Source organism: Doryrhamphus excisus, linkage group LG3 (genome assembly GCF_037039965.1).
Source record: "Doryrhamphus excisus strain RoL-2023G ecotype Guam linkage group LG3, RoL_Dexc_Guam_v1.1, whole genome shotgun sequence".
Classification (NCBI taxonomy): domain Eukaryota; kingdom Metazoa; phylum Chordata; class Actinopteri; order Syngnathiformes; family Syngnathidae; genus Doryrhamphus; species Doryrhamphus excisus.
Window position 1 is genome coordinate 14,469,397 of NC_136359.1, and position 19,124 is coordinate 14,488,520.

The 19,124-nt window shown below is 41.3% G+C and overlaps 1 protein-coding gene across 7 annotated transcripts in view; it reads right to left on the minus strand.

Moving 5' to 3' along the window:
- The window catches only part of LOC131127936 (uncharacterized), a 290,462-nt gene that overhangs the window by 228,257 nt on the left and 43,081 nt on the right, over positions 1-19,124 (minus strand). For all 7 annotated transcript variants that reach the window (XM_078789697.1, XM_078789701.1, XM_078789702.1 and 4 more), the window contains 2 exons: positions 9,043-9,085; positions 6,326-6,560 (listed from right to left, as the gene is read on the minus strand). In XM_078789697.1, coding sequence (XP_078645823.1) covers positions 6,326-6,560; positions 9,043-9,085 — 278 coding nt within the window. The remainder of the gene's footprint in view (positions 1-6,325; positions 6,561-9,042; positions 9,086-19,124) is intronic.

Here is a 19,124-nt window from a genome sequence, read left to right on the forward strand (position 1 = left end):
CTCCGCGTTCATGTCAGGAAGCAATCACGTGTGAAAACTTGCCTCAACTTCGCTCGCCTATGCGTCTGCAGCGGCGGCGAGAGTTTGACAGATCTGTGCACCGCAGAGGCGTCTCTCCTCCATTTGGCATGCCATGCGCGTCTGGTGCGTTGGAGACTGCCTGTCAAACGCCTATGAGTCGATGGCGCAGTCAGGGACCCTATGGAGCACCAGATGGGCCATTAAGGTAGTATTAATGTAGATGCCATCGCTTTTCTCCTCTGACTGGGACATGCTCTCGTGAAATGCGAGCAGATGCTGCCATTTACTAAGACAGCATCCTGCTAACTTCGGCCAACTGGCATCACCGCAGTCAAATACTTGCTCATCTTAATATACTTTTATTTGTCTTAGGTCATTTCCTTGTGTTTGTTTCTGCATTTTTTTCTAATTCCATGATGCTGGTGGACATCTGATTTGTTCAAAAGAATGCTTCCATATCAAAACATAGTAAATCAATTAATTTGTTCCGGCCTGTCACCATCATAAAAAAATTTTCAACTGCATACAAACAAAGCAAATTTTATTTATAAAACACTTTTCATACATACAATGCTTTATAAAGTTAAAAACAATGCCCCGACAACAGATTAAAGGCTTTAAAAACCAAAAGGTTCTCTGCAGTCGCGGCCATGCTTTAGCCTAACCCAGCTGTGGTCAGCAACCAATCACAGGGCACATATACACATTCATACCTATGGACAATTTGGAGTCACCAATTAACCTAACCAATGCATGTTTTGGGGATGTGGGAGGAAGCCGGAGTACGGAGTACGGGGGGAGAACAAACTCCACACAGAGATGACCGAGCAGGGAATCGAACCTTTCCTAGCTGCGTGGCCTGCTCGCTAACTGTTGTGCGTGGGTGTAAAGATGACTATAGGGGTTCTATTTCATGTCCAGATGTGTCTAACAGTGTTACAAACCGTACTTAAAAGGGGGAAATAGGTTTTCTATGCTCTAACTATGAAAATATTCAAATTATAAATGAAGAATCTGACTTTGCCAATATGCACTTATCCCGAAGTCACAAATTGGCTGTGATTACTGTAAGATAAAACTACAATAGAGTCAAACTACTACTCTTAGTTCAACTTTAGAGTTTCACTCTAATGATAATACATTATTTGTTCCCTGCTTTTCATTATATATTAAGCATCCATTGGTGCAGAAACGCAAGGTGATGATTTCGTCTCGTATTCTGTCACTCCAAAAAAACATGAACACTCAAAAGAGGAGTATTGAAAAAGAACCCATCTGCACACCCACACTTTAAGCTCATAATCAAGGCATGATATTGAGTAGCGTACGGTTATTTCTGTTTATGCCCTCGTGAGTGCTAATATCATGCTTTAATTGAGAGAAAATTGGCTGTTGGCAAGAAACTGAAAAGAAGGTTACCAAAAGCCCTACCATGAATAAGTGTTGCAATCAGTAATATTCTATTTAGTTAAGTAGCCTAAAATTGGATGTTTTGAGATCATTATTCAAATCACATTGACAAAATCCTATTATAAGAATTAGTTTTCCAGAAGGAAATGTACAGAATTATTGATGTGTTTTAAATGTGCATTCAGACTCACATACACGAGGGACATATTAGGAAACAGTTAGGCGCATGGCTTAAACTAAAACAAGGTCACAAAAACCATATTGTCTCATTTAGGCTGAGAAAATAATGCATCTTTCAAGTGAGAGCTTTGCAGCAAAGATAATGCAAACAATGAAAAATGTCCGCAGGGAATTCCAAAGTGCAGCGGAAGTCATCACAGCAGAACTACTTCAACAAGGTGCTAAAAATGTCAGCGAGAATGCGGTGAGTATTTGGTATTGTGTGGGTCATGTTAATCGGACTCGCAGGTTAGGCTTCCTACACAGTCGAGACTACCTTCCGATTTCGCCTCTCTTCACTCATTTCTCAGCAGAGCCCAGGGCCTGAGAGGAGGAGCAGAACAAGCATCTTTAGAGGCCCCCCTGAGGGATATAGATATAGAAGTTTAGGTCGCAGTACTCCCACATTGTATTCTCACGTAGTCGCAAACTTGTACGTTAACAATGCAGAAGTTCTGAAAGTGCACACTATACTTTGTCAACTTAGTTTGCCGCCGTCTCACGTACCTCCCTTCCCTCAGTTGCTATTTTTCTCTTTGCTTCTCAGCAGCAGTGAAATGTGGGGGAGGAACATTTGCGTCTCAGGGGGCAGCTCGGATGAGGACTGCAGTGTTGGCATCACCGGTGGTCAGCGTGGAAATCAAATGCACCACCACCGAAGCGCAGCAAACACTTATGCTCCAGCAACAGCCGTTAGTGTGCGTACAGCTTCAAACTGACACCTTCTCCCTTGGCTGCTCCTGACAAGGAATTTCCTTGTCTAAAAATTTGCAGTACAGAGCCAAGAGTGCAGCGGCAATTTGTTCAGTTATGAATAGATTTCTGAGCAGATGAGATAAACGTTTATCGTGTTGCATAGCAATTTAGCGGGCCAGGGGACAAAAATCGCTGCTACTGTATAGTTTATGATTATAAAATGTGTTATTTAGTGTTAATCTAAGTGGGTGGAATGGAAATTTAAACAGCTCTCCATTAACCCATCCTTGAAAAGTTCTGTTATTCTAAGAACATTGTTTGTTTTTTTCTGAAGAGTAACTCATCAACCTCAACAATACAAATCAATCTGACCGTAATTGATTGTGAAGTGAAATTGCTATTTCGAGTCAATGAATAGGGCTGACCTTCTATCTGGGAAATCTAGTGGCAATAATGACTAAATGCGAGAACCACAAATGTTCAGCCTGTCTTACAGAATATAGAAATAGCCTTGCAAGATGAGGTGCTTGAGTACTAGAGAATGGGAAACCAAGCTCTGCATATCCAAACAAGATGATGTAGCACTCCATTTGCCACAGATTTATCCTAGAAATCCAACAGGATCCCTTATTTACAAAGTTGAGATTTATTGCTTTGCCAGGCAAATGCTTTCATAAGCACAACGATGCCATCCCGCTATTGTGAAGGAATGAGTGCTGCACCAGGACATGCAAGCCAGGCTTTGATGGCGGCAGAATAATGGCGTTAAAGAGCTAAGCAATGTCTGTGCGTGTTTGTGTGGGTGTACAGCAAATAGGTTATTTGGGATGGGGGTTTTTTAGAAGAAAGGAGGCATTACAGGGGCCTATTGGTGAACCAAGGTATACTTAAAATCAAGGTGATTAATGTGAAAGGAAATATCTAATGTTATTTTCCGCTGCTGAGAGGCGCAAGCAAAGAAATGCCTGTAATCACATTATTATTTGTGTTTAGATCAAGATCAATCAGGATTCATGCGTGCCACAATGCCAAACAACAAAAGCTTATTGTTTGTGAGGTAGACCTGTGTAACAAAACTGAAGGTGGGATCGGGTGGGGCTGGGTGGGTGAATAACGGAACATTGAAAAAATACACCTCATTCCCTTTTGTCACAAAATATTCCATACTATTTGGTAAACTCAACATAGTGTAATTCCACTCACTCACACACAGGATTGTTGTACAACTGATGTGTGGTGTTTTTCTGCATTTTATGCAGAAAAAGAAGAATGGGGGACAATTTGAAAAGAAGAGTTTCCTGAGGCCTGTACTTGAAACAAGGCCCACGGAGAAACTAATACACAGTCTACATCAACACAGAGTCTAGAGAAAAACAGTCTGTAGCACAAAGTAAGTGCAACTCTTCTTTTGCATTGTGTACACTGTATAACAGATGCTTTAAATATGAATGAACCGCAGAAGAGAGGTAGAGATGCAGGTACATTCACCATTCAAATAAGCACGCACAAAAACATTGCGCTCCCTCTAGCAAATAGGTACAACAAAGTGATGTTTTCCTACTGTGGGGCTGTCTACCAAGTTACACTTGCAAGATTTATTTTCCAGCTGAAAAAGATTCAAACTTAATGAGTGCTTTTCGAGCTTGTGTGGAGAAGGCAGAGAAGACAGCCAGTGATTAACGGAACACTTCAGAGTACAAGGCACAGCGGTGCTCAAAGAAAACAGTGATGATCTCCACTTAATCGTGGAGAAGCCCGGAGCATCTGCCGCCAGAGCAGGGCAGCAGTACCGGCGAGCTCCCGCTCCGCTAGGCTGTCATCTCTAGAGAGCCTCGGCCATATGCTCGGCTCTGCTGCAAACTCACAGGAAGTCAATTTCCTGACAAAACAGGAATAAATATGACATTCAAACAAGTTGTGTTCAGCCAGGCTGAACATGGATGCTGTGCCAAGCTTGAGCTGCATGTGTGTCGCATTTTGGGGGCGTATTTCAGAGCTCACGTTGATATAAGAATGCTCAATTGGTGCTGCATTAAGTGGCTTCACGATATGAAAAGAAACAAATATTTGATACATTAAAGTTGATTGATACTACTTTTAATATAAAAGAATAAAACATCCCAAAAACCCCTTGAAATTTCCTTGTCATGGAATGAATTCATAAGGTAGTGAAATTAAAAAGAGATTGACTTTCATTTCTACTCGCGCATATAACGTCCCTGTGTGACATTAAAATAAAGCCATCAAATCACTGAGCAGCAGCCCCATTTAACCTGTCTGTTGATGAAATGTCATTGCAAGCCTGAACAAAGAAAGCACAGGTGTGACTAAAATCTGAAAATCCAATCACTGAGTAAGAAGGTGAATATAATCAAATCACAGCACACTGAGAACACACGCCGAAAACAAGGACTACTACTTAATGGTTGCTGTAGTAATAATTCTAATAAACATATACATTATTTTGATTATTTTTTTTTGTTTGTCTGTTTAGACTGCTAATGGAGACCAATCAATATATTCCTTTTACACTTATTGTAGGTACATGTGGCCAAGTTACAGTATATTACTACTGTACTACTATAGCGTATCTATTGTATGTATCTGTCAGTCAGGGTACTATCTGGCACAGGCCACTCTGAGTCCAAACCCGGACACCTTCCTACACAAATCAATTTTTAGACTTCATAGTACTGGTTTATCAGATCAAGAAATCCACTGGCTAATTGCATGCAAGTTAAGCCATCCCACACGACCCTACTCAGCCAATCACATCTGTGCATTTCAGGAGCAAAACAATGAAAGAGTATAGAAGTGAAGTGAGTGACATGGAACAATGAGATACAGGGAAGTAAGAGAAATATATAGAGTAAAACTTCTCAAAGAAGACAAAATTGGACAGCAAAAATAGATCTTTCAGTACATGGTCTCCATTTTCATGTGTGTATGTGAATCTCTAATTCGATGCTGGGCGAAGTGGCGTGTGCCTTTGATACATTAGAGATTGTGTTTGTAGGTTGTGGTCATTTCACCTCGCTCTGTGGGTCGGCAGAATGTACCATGCCGCTAGTTGTCACTACCAGAATCCTGATATTTGCAGCAAATATAATAAAAAGTTAATGACATTAACGTTTCACAGCTCTCTCTGTTGTTGGCAATGTATTAATGTGTTATTATTTAGGTCTGCTGTGGTTCTTGGGGTTATGGTGCCCCTGAGAGACTTGGAAAAAAAAAAGCTTTCCGACCAACTATTTAAAAACAAACCTTCAGCCACACAGTGAATAGTTTTTAATTTCTAGATTACATGTCAATAATGTCAAAATTGTTGTAAATTAACATTCAAATTCCTGTTTGGGACATTTCTACCCACGGGATATGTTTAGGCATCATGTTTTCGAGAATATCAGATGTTTTTATTTTATTGATTATATTATATGGACTTATTTCCATTTATGTATCTTTAATTGGCCTCCTAGTTGATGTCACTCTCACTCTGACATTGTTTTTGGCACTTGTGCTTGTGCCAGTCAGAAACATGCAAGTGTATACATGCAAGAGGGAACTGGTTTCTAATCGCATAATCTAGGTATGCTAAGCCAATCTTTAAAAAGTCGAAAGACGATCTAATTAAGGTCTAAGTAAGGTGTTTAAAAGCACAGGGGGGTGACCTGTGCTTTAGGAATTTTCAAACTAACTAACTAACTGACGATTATTGTCTTAGTTGATTAATCTGAAGCTTGATGTTACAATTAATGGAGTTAAGACCGAGTCGAGACAGACCAAATCGTATTATATCAATATTAACCAAACTCAAAAAAATTGTGGTTTGGTCCGCAACATATCTCACTGTTTTCCCAAGACAAAGGTTAATGATGTTCTTCCCTTCTGCAAAACCATCTGAGAAACTTTCAAACCAAATATGACACCTTAAGTATTTATTAATTAGGTTATCAAAATTAATAAATTATCATATCCCTACCTGGTTCTCCTGGAAATCAGCTCTCTGGAAGTCATAACCCAACTGCGCGTAATAGTTGTTTCCAAAACTGTAGGCCAGCCCAGTTTTAGTCCATATGAAGGAGTGTCTGCTCCCACAGGCAACACCAGCTATTTTGATCACCTGAAGATTGTCGTCTGATCCTCTATGGTTCTCTTCCAGTGGTAACGTGATTTCCACCGGCTGATACTTGACTGTCATCTCTCCAGTACCCAACCTTAAGCAAAACAAACAGAATATGTCGACTTGTCAAAGGTCAAGAGCAAATATCAACTTCCTAACTAAATCACTTACAGTATTTGACTTTGGAGGTGAACTATAGTCGATTGAAATTAGCTGATACAGTCAATGCAAAGCTTATTCATCATTAACATTGATGTACTGAATGTGTGTATATTTTATGTTTTGATGAATTTCATGCATAAAAAAGAGGACACATGCACTCTGAAATACCGCATTTATGCATTTAAAGTACCACATATACTATATGACTATGAAAAGAAAAGCCTTCCATTCTCGTGTAGTTTTACTAATTCTAGCAGTGTTATGGATATGAACAAAGAACAAGATTCATGTCCTCAATCTGAACCAAACTACATGTGACTGTATAAAGTACAGTACTACACGCTGTACTTAGCACGGAGTTCTGCTATTGTTCTCAATGCCCCCAGTGTGACTGAACAAAGTACATCCTAGAGTCCTTTTTAAGATGAGCTGGTCAAACACAGACCAGCACCCCCCTGACCCGCAAGCTCCCACAGCTTCAAACTGAGCTTGGCTGTTTTTCCTTGATAAAACGCTCCTCTTTGTATTTGTTTCCAGCCAGCTCCATAACCTGCAATGCCCTGGCCATATCTGCTAGTTTGCGGCATGTCTAGGAAAAATAACAAACCGTCTTCTCCATTATTTCCACAAACAGGGGAACGAAAGGTCCTCGCCTGCCGTCCCCACGAGGGCCTGTATTGATTACAACAATGCTTCAACTTGAGACAAGACCACTCTAGGGTCACGGCTATTTCCATCAGAAAGTTTGACAGTTTAAATTTACACCGCTCCCTCTCAACCATTGCCTCCAGTGAGACACAGAAAAGTCGCAGTTTTTTTTTTTGTTTTTTTTTTAGATATTGGCGTGCCAGTGTTGCTGGCCCTTTGCTCTGTAAGTGGGTATTGTTCCTCAAGATATAAGCTCCCCATTGGTAAGTCTCAACATGCTTAAGAGAGGTCAGAGCATTATTGGATTGCGGGAACGAGACAAAGATTCAGTGCAACTTAATAAAAGGAGAGGACAGTGTGCTGTCTTGCCGCCCTGACCTGATACATTTCTGAGATGTGTCCTGTGCTGTTGTGTTTGACAACTTGGAGGGTCACCAACTCAATGATGCCCTTAGACCAGAAAATGTAATGGAACGCAGATTGCCTGAGAACAGACAGAAATGTTTTAATAGGGAGGCTGGTCAGAAGGGGAAAACATTAAGGATATTGTGTGTATTGTGTCTGCTATCTTTCACACCTATGGCAGGGGTGCACATCAGTGCCCTATGCAGTATTACACTATTTACACCATTACAGGTTTACTACATTCTAACGATTCTAAACTCTGTCTCCCTACATCCCTTTAAAGCGCTTCTTCAGATGAGAGGCGGCATGTCTTCTAAGACAAATTGAAAAATGCAGTTGCTATCAATTCAGTGCCCTGAGAATACAATGAATTGGATTAATGGGAATATTGCCAGGCAAAGGCTTGTCAACCATTGGGTGTGCCAAAACTGCATGTACCATCGTCTTGCCATTGCAGGGTTTTCACCTGTATAATGACGCTCCTTTTGCTAGAAATCAGGCCAATTGAAATGAAATACCATTCTTAATACTTGATTATTAACCTTTACTGTATGGACATGATTAATGCACAATGTTCCATTCATCCATCCATTTTCTTTACCGCTTGTCTTCACTGGTCCGCGGGTATCCTGGAGTCTATATGTCCCAGATGTCTTTGGGTGAGTGGCGGGGTACACTCTGGACTGGTTGCTCAAATATCATATTTTTGTACATTCATTCATTCATTTTATACCGCTTTTTCCTCATGAGGGTCGCGGGGGGTGCTGGAGCCTATCCCAGCTGTCTTCGGGCGAGAGGTGGGGTACACCCTGGACTGGTCGCCAGCCAATCACAGGGCACATATAGACAAACAACCATTCACACTCACATTCATACCTATGGACAATTTGGAGTGGCCAATTAACCTAGCATGTTTTTGGAATGTGGCAGGAAACCTGAGTACCCGGAGAAAACCCACGCATGCACGGGGAGAACATGCAAACTCCACACAGAGATGGCCGAGGGTGGGAATTGAACCATGGTCTCCTAGCTGTGAGGTCTGCGCGCTAACCACTAGACCGCCGTGCCGCCTATATTTTTGTACATTTGTAAAATAATATATGTAAAGTAATACAGTATTTAAAAATACTGAACCCATTAACTCAGGAGTTTCGTAAGTCAGGCCCAGAGGCCATTTGTGGGTCACAAATTGTTTTTAGGAGCCCCCCTGCCTTCACTGATCTACCTTCAAATAGCTTTACAAATAGATTTACAATCATCCATTGTGCGTAGTCGTTTTTTTACAATCACGTTATATTGTTAAGAATGTATTGAATAAACATTGATAGATGTCCATATTGGCAATAAAGAAATGTACTTACTGTCCACTGGTGCCATTTCCCCACACAAAGATCTTGTTATTTGCTGTGGACAAAAAAAAATACAGTATAAGTTACTATCCAGTCCGACAGTGACAATATTTCCGACATATTGACGATAGTGACGATGTTTGAACCAGCATGAAAGCAACAGAAATTTTCACATTTATTGTGACATATTATTGATTTTTAGAACAACAAACAAGTTACGTTTCAAAGCAACCACAGATGGCTTTGTCTCTAACAATAATGGTGTGTTGTGTCAGTGACTGAGCCTTTCCCTGCTGCGTGAAGTTTGATTAATACAACCTCAACACAGTCCAGAGTCCAGAGAGTGAGGCCAACCCTCAAAGCCTCTGCTGGAAAATAATGAGCCTTCAGCATGAAGGAATACTATGCATGGGAGGAGAGAGAGACACTTAAGAATCCAAGATGAATATATTCAAATGAAATGAGAGGAGACCTTTCTAACTGATTAGGCTTGTCTCAGAGAGAGGGGGGAAATATGTTTCTACTTCCACGTCCATGTGTTTAACTGTCACCTCTCTGCTCTAACAGTCCAGCGTGGCACTGAACCATTTGCATACGGTTGCTATAAATACCTGGACCTCTACCTGTTCCCGCAGTAATACTAGTCATGTTGGAGCACAGACGAGCCTTATTGGTCTTATGGGAACCCAAAAGCCTCATGGGAAACAGCCAATAGCAACAGACCATACTCATCAGGCCTGCAGAGTTCTCATACATTATAGAGTAGGCTATATGATTTACCTAAGCTTGTCAAAGGAGAAAAATTATCAGGCAAATGCGGGGTAATAAATTGTAACCCATGCTGCATATGTTTGACTCGTGACCCTTGGCATTTTAGAGGTTGCATGAAAGAGTTGTAACAAAGAAAAGGTAAAATACTGCAAAGAAACAAGACACAGGTATGTAAGATGTACTGACTTCAAAGTATATGTAATAGTAATTGTTGTCATTTCTACACAGATGGTTACAGTAGTCACTCGCCACACCATGGTTCGAATTTCGTGGCTTACGGTTCATTCATTCATTCATTTTCTACTGCTTATCACGTGGGTCATGCAGGTGCTGGAGATCCCCGAGAGGCGGGGTACCTGGACTGGTCGCCAGCCAATCACAGGGCACATAACACATAATGACACAACCATTCACACTCACATTCATACCTATGGACAATTTGGAGTCGCCAATTAACCGAGCATGTTTTTGGAATGTGGGAGGAAACCGGAGTACCCGGAGAAAACCCACGTATGCACGGGGAGAACATACAAAGTCCACAGAGAGGGTGGAAGGGTGCAATCCAGGGTGGAATCGAACACCACTCATCTGCCGTGCAGCCCGCTTCACGGTTCATGGTTTTTCAAAAATGTATGAATAAATCATGCTGTTTTGTGATTGAATACAGCCTATTGTTAGTATTCATTATAAGTATTTTCACCTGAACTAAATATTTCCAAGCATAAAAATGTATGCACATGATAATATGCAGCATTGCACACTGGTCACAAAGTGTCAGAAATGTTACTTTGCTTAGCTCATAAAATAGCGGCCTAATATTCCAGTTATGATAATTATTCAAATTCCTGTGTTTGGTTTCGTCTGTGTAAGGTTCTCTGGTTAAAAAATTGAACAATGCTTAGCGGCAGACAGTGAAGCAAAGATTGTTATAACTCATAAAAAATACAAAAAAGACACAGGAGTCCAGCATCTAAGTTTACTTTGACAAGCGTCTTTGCTGAATTTTTGAAATAAAGATGAGGAAGAACATCCAGTAGGGAATCAAAACCATGATTGTTCCAGTGTATTGTTTTCTTGTTTTTTGGTTTTGTTTTGTTTTTCTGTTTTTACAGTGCTTTTTTTTGTTTTGGGACACTTGAGAGAGTTGTGATGTGGGAATAAGATGAATAGCAATTCTTAGAGAGTGTATGGAACAACAACAAAAATAGTGAAGCCTGTAAGTCTGCTGCCAAGTTCTCAGTAACTCCAGCATATTAATAATAACTTTGTAGCAGATTTGGGACAAGAAAAAGTTTAAATATGCAAAATTAGTTAAGAAAACTCAAGTTAAATTCACAGCATAAGATTTATATTTTTGTGTTTGTAATCATGCAAATATTACATCACTTATCCCAACCTCTGTGGTCTCTGTTTTGGTGGCAGATGTTTTGCTCCCCCTCGCCCAGCCTCCTCCACTCCTCCACTCAGTCCTCTCCTCCTGTGGCAAGGGCAGCGGCTGGCACCCGGGCACAGAGGCCGCCAGCAGTGCATCAGGCTGACATACAAAACTGATGGGCAGGGCGGCATGACAGGTTGAGCGTTCACCCTACTTTGCCCCTGCTGCTCCGCACCATACACCCAAGCACCAGCATCCCGGCGGCTGGTAGCCCATCGCTTTGCCCCCCCATAAAAATAGCCCATCCCATTATTCTTCTGCCTCCCTGGGGGGCACAAGGTCTCCAGCATCATTACCAGGACTAAGGATCTGACTCTGCGATCACAACTTGGCAACACCCCCCCTTCACTCCTTCTCCCTAATTATAGGTCAAGCACTCTGACTTTGTAAATTATGAAAGTTGTGTTTTAACAAAATGTAAAGGAGTGACAGTGAAGGCAAGGAATAGGGAGAAATAAGGATAAAGAAAATAGTGGGGGAAATTGTGTGAAAATGAGATAGGGTGGGGGGGGATTTTCAATTATAAAACCAAGCTAATTTGGTATGACCAGCGACTGTCATGCATGGTGACGGAGCGCTATTATGCAGTCATTTGAGCTCTTTCAAATTAGTTATGTTAATGTCCTGCGTGTGAATGTAACACTTGGATGGGACAAGATTTCAGCAATTAATTTCTACAGTCAGTGGAGAGACAAGCAAATTTATTTTCCCGCTCTCAGGGAATTGGTGGTGGAGGGCGTGAGGAGGGGAGAGAGCATTCTGGAGCATGGAACAAGCTAAACACAAGACCTAAATAAAGCCTGAACAATGGGAGCCAATGCCTCCTCATTCATTCAATTGACAATGTTTTGCAGTTTAAACCTGTTTTATTAATTATGTTTGACATTTCCTTAATTAGTTTCATTTACACCAAATCAATCCCTGCTGCTGTACAGCATCATTTATCATTTTAAAAAATTTGCATAGCCGGTGCTGACTTTTTCTACTTAATTATACATTAAAAGTGTCAGCCACGCTTGCTGCCTGGCATTATCTGAGGCAGAAAGGTTTGTGGCTGGACGGGGGTGGCATTAATCATTGGGGCAGGAGCGGGCAAGCGGTGCTCCCAGTTGCAAGCAGGGAAGCCAAGCAGGGCTTCTCATTTTCAAAGCAAGATGCTTCCGGGGGCCACGGTGAACTTAATGACCTACATGGAGAGGGAGACACATCAACGACCTCCAGCCCCCAAAATATCTACAGTCTCTTCAGTGGGGAAAGTACGAAAGAAAGTACAGAAAAAGCTACAAGGTGAAACTGCATATCTTATCAATAAATCACAGAGAGGAGGCATATTACTGTTTGTTGCGAGGCCAATGTCATTGCAATGTCCTTGATCGACAAGAGGAAAAATTAAGAATCAATTAATCGATTTGTAGTTATAGTTATTGTAGTCAGTAGACAACAATAGAGGATGCCATTTCCAGTACAGTACATGGTTTGGAAAATCCAGAAGGAACCTTTGGGTGGTGTGAGGTCCATGGATGTCCTTTTCCTTATTTACGCATTGCCATTACAACATATTTGTAGCTACAGCCTTTACCCTGAAAATTCAATGAACTGTCCATCATTCTATACAGGACTTGGACTTTTGCAGAACCAATGCTGGCATTGCAGGATTAAAGCACACCTATTTCTTAGATGTGACAAAGACACCTACAGTAGTTAATACGGTATAGAAACCTAGCATTGCTTTGCCATGTTATAAAAATAATAAGGTAAGCAGCTTTCTCAGAAAGGAATTATTTCATGAAATAATACCACACTGCCTGTTGCTACATAAATCAATATGAACAACCATATGTATTTCACTACAACCGCAAAAAACAACTTTGAGTCAATTTGCTGAGCCTGGCTGTTACTTTCCCTTCGGCAAGTTTGTGAACACGGTGCAAACTGACAGCTCAAACACCTGGCAAGCTCGCTCCTGAGTAAATCTTCTGAGTGTTGAGGTGAACATGGCTTTACAAATCACCCATTGAGGAGGCAAGGCGGAAATTGGCAGGTAGACAGAGCTGTGGTGTCAGGAGTGAAAATTACTCTGAAATGAGGAGCACAGTGAGAAGCGGAGAGAGCGAGCGTCTGAACGGTGAAAGCTACGGGTGTCAGCGTGCACTATGTTCACACGGGAAATCAAACAAGTGTATTTTGGATGAGGGTAAACAGTTTTGTCCCTTGGAAATTAAAATATTTAGTGTCACTTCTGATTTGCTGGTATTGTTAAAGAAATTGTTCTTCCAGTACAATAGTACCACCAGAATATCACCAGAATGATTTTCTTGAAATACTAGGTTGTTCAGTAAGTAAATGTCCATTTTGTTTCCACCCTTGTTACAATGTTGTATTCTCATAAACAATGCCAAAGACTCAGATAATGAGGTTTGCACATGTGGAAGTGAGCCCTGAAAGAAGTTTTGGATGGCTCTGCACACTCCCATTTACCGAGTTCGACTGACATCAATGCGAGCCGGATTTCCTTATATGGACTGCAGATTGCCTGCAAGCAGTAAACGTGGACCTACATATCTGGACAACCTCTGCAACGCTTGAGAGTGTGACCAATCACAGTGGTGTGGGCATACCTAGAGGAGGGCCGGGTGGAGTAAATTAAACGGCCCGTTTGGGTCGGAAGCAGGACGTCCTTGGAAACACTGCAGAAAGAAGTGCAGAATCTGGAACATCTAGAAAGCTTTCTGTGGGGGTTATTGTGTGTAGCCACACCTCAATACAAAGCATCAAAAAAATGAGCATAATGGGTCATGAGGAACTTCAGAAAAAGAAATGTCATCCTGAATCCATGCTTGAGATAAAAGGCCGTCCAAAGCCGCTAATTTCTCAGATTGTGTATCAATTTGTTAACAGGAGGCATGAATACGCTGATTTGCATGCAATGTCCTTCAAGGGGGTGATACAAAAGCATCAGACAACAAAGCCAATGATGAAGTGGCAAATGCCCAGACATGCCCCAATAGGAGTAGTCGGGGGGCGCCCAGACAAGTGCATGCACCACTGCTCCATCTGGCCTCAAATCATGTATCAACAAACTCACAGGGTTCTTAAATTAAGAAATGTAGATCCAGGTCCTAAAAGGAAATGGCCAGATCAAGTGGTTGAATTTGGCGTTAGTATGAAAAGTTGGGATTGTTAACGAACGGGGGAGAATCCATAAGGATTAATTCATCACAAGCTGGAAAATGAAGGTATCAGCAACAAACACTATTATGGTTGAAAGTCCCTAATCAGCATATTAATGGTGGCACATTGCCTGCAAGTGTAGAGCATTTCAAAGGAGACTAGCTTAAATAAGATGACTTTTCAGTCATGAAAATATATAAGTGATCACTCTACAAACTAGAACTTTTTATTCTCTTCCTGCCACTTCACCCACCCCCCCTCTTCTAAACATCACCATCATTTCCCCAGACCAAAAGCAGTCCTTTAAATGCAAAACATTTCCACTATCAAGGATTATGCTTTCTTTCAGGATATATAAAAACCCCTTTGTGAAAATATGATGATGAATTCCTAGACCTGAAACTCAGGGGTAGTTTCTACATCCGTAAAAAATGAAGAGGAGGGGGGCTGGAGAAAAATCACCTATTTGGGTAGCATATATTACCATTACTTTTGTATTGTGTCTCCACTTTTTATAATGACAGGGATAAGTGTCCTGCTCTCAATGTGTATCCACTCACAATGGAGGCAGACATTACTTGGTTAAAAGCTCAAGCTCCTGTGGGTAAAGAGGCCCCAGAAAATAAAGTGTATCCGTCACTGGCTAACGAGCTATAAGGATAGCACATTGCCTTTATAAATCACTAGATCTTGCTGTTTATTTAAATTCATTGGTGCCTCATTATAACTGAGCTATGCACCTTTAGGTCTGAGTTGATTAGCAGTGCCATAGCTCAAAATGGCTTTTAATTCAGTGAAACGTAGCTCTGACCTTGGTGCCGTAACCCTGACTAAAACACGCAGAGACTCCCACATTAATAATGATGCTACCTTTACTGGGCCATGGAGCCGTGCCGCTGCTACTTAAAATATGTATTATTAGTTAGGAGCGAAGGCACATTTATCACACCAAATTACCCTTCGGTGCAAAACTGCTTAATTCTGGGTCCCTGTACCCCTCTGCACTATTACCTGCTCTTTAGAAAGGCCTGGAATTAAATGCAGGGATGAAATGTCAGGGTAATGGGGAAGGGGATGTGGGTCGATGGGATGCACACTTGATCATCCCCTGGTGGCTTTCTCCACGCCCGCTATATACCAAGCATGTCTTTCTTATAACATAAAATCCATTGCGGCCGACAGTGCAAACTATTAAAGATGTAAATGTTTTTTTAAGTGCACCTTTCACTTACAATTTATATCATATTGCTATTTACCACTTGGAATGGAATACAAACTTTATTCTAGGTGTCTAAGTGTTCATTTCATATTTATGTCCAGAAGTGAAACTTTGGACGAGCAGCAAAAACTAAGCCATGAAGTTGTTTGGTTTTTTTTTTCTTTTCACCAAAATAATTTAGCAGACAGATGCCCCAGTGACTTGATGATGTGTAGTAAACTACTGTATGTCTGCAGCTATAGCAATATCCAGAAGCAGCTGGTACATATTTGTTAGCAGTTGTCCCACGTGTCTCTACTTAGACCAATGAATGATCTGATCACTTTGTTCCTTTGGACTGGACAGCGCCGTGGGACATTATTATATCCTTTTAATGTTTCTGAATTTTACCGAACAGAAAAACAGACAGTGGACCAGAGGAGAGGACGACAGCAGGAGGGGAGAGACAGACGTCAAAACTTCAATAGATAAAACAAGAGGCATCCCTACTAAAGCGCCTCAGGAATCAATTGTGTTTATGTGGTGCAACATTGCAAAATCGTGTAAAAACAATACAAAGTGATCATAAATGAGAGTATGTTGAATTTTATCCATGTAAACCCATTGTTATCTAACCAATGGGGATACATTGATGTACGGAATGTTTTCTCTAAGGGTAACAGCAAACAGCAATAATGCAGATTGCCAGGGACATAAACTCTATGTGGACTTTACAAAGGAATACAGACAGCACTGGCATAAACACATTTCTCATATCAAACACTGCCATATATTACATAAATATATGCACAACACATTAATGGTTCCTGCTCATCTGAGCAAGTGGCAAGGCTGGAGCAGCAGGGGGAAAAAAGAAAGAGAGACGTTACACACGTTCCATCAGATGTCAAATCAATTAATCACGACCATCTTCCGGAGTCAGAAATAACCACTCGTCTTCCAGTCTCCAGGGAGCCAGCAAAAGGCCTCTGCAACAGAGGAAAGATGGGAAAGGATCCAGAGACCCAAAGGGGGGTAAAAAGGAGGAAATGAGAGAAAAGGGGCGAGATAAATAATGCTTTCTCTTCTATCTCGCACCGAGTTGCGCCTCTATTTTCACTGGATTTCAACAGACAATTCTACATGCTCAGCAAAAGTGTTTTGGAGATCAGAGGGCGCTCATTTTCACACTGCAAACACAATGGTCATTAACATGCAATGACATTATCTCCCTAATCCAACTACAGAGGGTCTCCTCCATAATGTACACAACGTAACCGCAGCTCTGACTCAAACCCTTTCTGACAGTATCATGGTTTTCAATGGGGTACGGTTGGCAATGGCTACCGTGTCTTTTTTCCCCTCGCCACAAAGCCTTTAATCTCTTAATCTTAAGAATAAAGCAAGTGTAAACAGCCCAGAGATCATGTGACCACTTTGGGAAAAGGTAAAAAGACCTGCTTATTTCCGTGCAAAGACAGACACAATGATGATCCTTTTCCCGGAGGCTAAAAATAATCTAATCTGTCATGTAGAAGTACAAAAAAACAGCCTTACACCTGAATAGCAAACCCAATATTATTCAGTTTCTCAAGTTAGGAGATTTGCTATGCTGAGGCAGAGGAAGGTAATGAAAAGGCCCAGATTTCCTACTTGCCTTGGTAATCTTTCTGAACCACCAGATTACAGTGATTTGTATTCTATGGAGATAGAAATGTGAGGTAAATGGAACAAGACTGAACAAAATCTTTTACAGTAATCTTATTGAACTTCAAGCAATGGATGATTTGTATTGACACATTAAAGTAAAAATCAACAACATATTTGCTGCAAGTTGCAGACATTAAACTGCTGCTGCCTCGTGTTCCCAATCACATGTTAATGCAAGTTGAACACTAGAACTTATTTACATCCAGAAAGCCCAGTTTATGACCACTTTCTCAGGCCCAACCAAGGTGTTCTCAGCCCAGATGCGAGACCTTGGTCTGTCTTAAGATCTTCTTCTAGTTGGACATGCTTGGAACACCTCAGCAGGAAGCCAGGAGGTAAGCAAAACCGCTACCAAGATGATGCCCTACATTAGATACCTTGCAAGTAGATATGTCCTTTCTTCACTGACCCTCCTATGACTTGCTTCCCTTGAAAACGATTCACACAATATGATGAGCTGGTTTGCTGCAAATAGCCCTGAGGCTGAAAACATTGTCTGTGACACCAGGTGGATCCTGGTGCAGTTTGCAGTGACGTGGCTGTGCTCAGTTGTAATGACCTTTTGACAAATTCCATCATGGACCATCAGTCAACAGCACACATTTACACACGACCTCCATTTATATATGATTCGGTGATGTAACTATTCATTGCATTTTTTTTTCTGTCCGCTGTCATCTCTAGTCATAGTTTTCTTCAAGGTCTCTATTGCAGACAGGAGTTCTTATTTTACCTCCATCACCAAAGTGCTTGCTCATGTATTGTCCCAATAGTAAGATGCATAGAAAATATCTTTAGACAGCACACATTTCCTGTTTGCAACCCCATTTGGAACATGTCTGCATGTTTTTGGCTATCACCCGTGGGTCCTCTCCAGGTATTCCGGCTTCCTCCCACATTCCACAAATATGCATACTAGGTTAATTGGAGACTCTAAATTGTCCATAAGGATGAATTTGAGTATGTGCTCTGCATTGGGGTGGTAAACAGTCCCTCGCCTGGAGATAGCTGGGATAGGCTCCAGCATACCCGCGACCCTAGTGAGGACAAGTACATTTTGTACTTTTACCACCTTAAACTATGGGGGTAAGAACCGGTTCCTTATCATTTGGTTCGAATGCCTCCTCATGCTCTCGATACATAGTTTCATATTTTTTCTTGTTAGTTTACAAAAGGCATCAGAAAGCTCCGGTCCCCGCTCTGATTCCGTCACATTAGATGGCTTATGTTTGTGCCCCGGGGATCACAGCGACTCAGCCTGTGTTGAGGGTACTTTGTCAGATGACTCAGTGTGTGTGATTTATGAGCTCTGGAAAGGTTGCATTTCCAGCACGCATGGACGTCCGCATGGTAAATGGAGAAATTCTGAATTTATTAACATACAATGAATGATGATTAATGTTTTGGTATAGATCATGCTCTCCTTTAGATGCCTCTGTGTGAGGATGATATATGCAGTGATAAAATGATATGTATGTACTCAAAAGCACATTGGATGTGTGTGTTGAGCCCATGTCTCCTTCAGACACATTGATGCTGTGCCTTTGTGATTACAGTAGCGGAAGGTTTTTACAGTGTTGTCTGAACAACCTCAATGGACATTTATGTATACAGCAAGACGGTGCGCTTTCTGCATGTATTATCCTCCACATAAAGTGAGCTCTTCTGTTTGTGGCACCTTATGTGTAGTCATTGAAGAAAGGTATAAATTAAAAAAAGTGGGACCTAAGAGTGCAATTCCGACTGACATCAGAATATATTTAGAGATCCATTCATCAAGATCCTCACCATTATTAACTTTTGTATTCT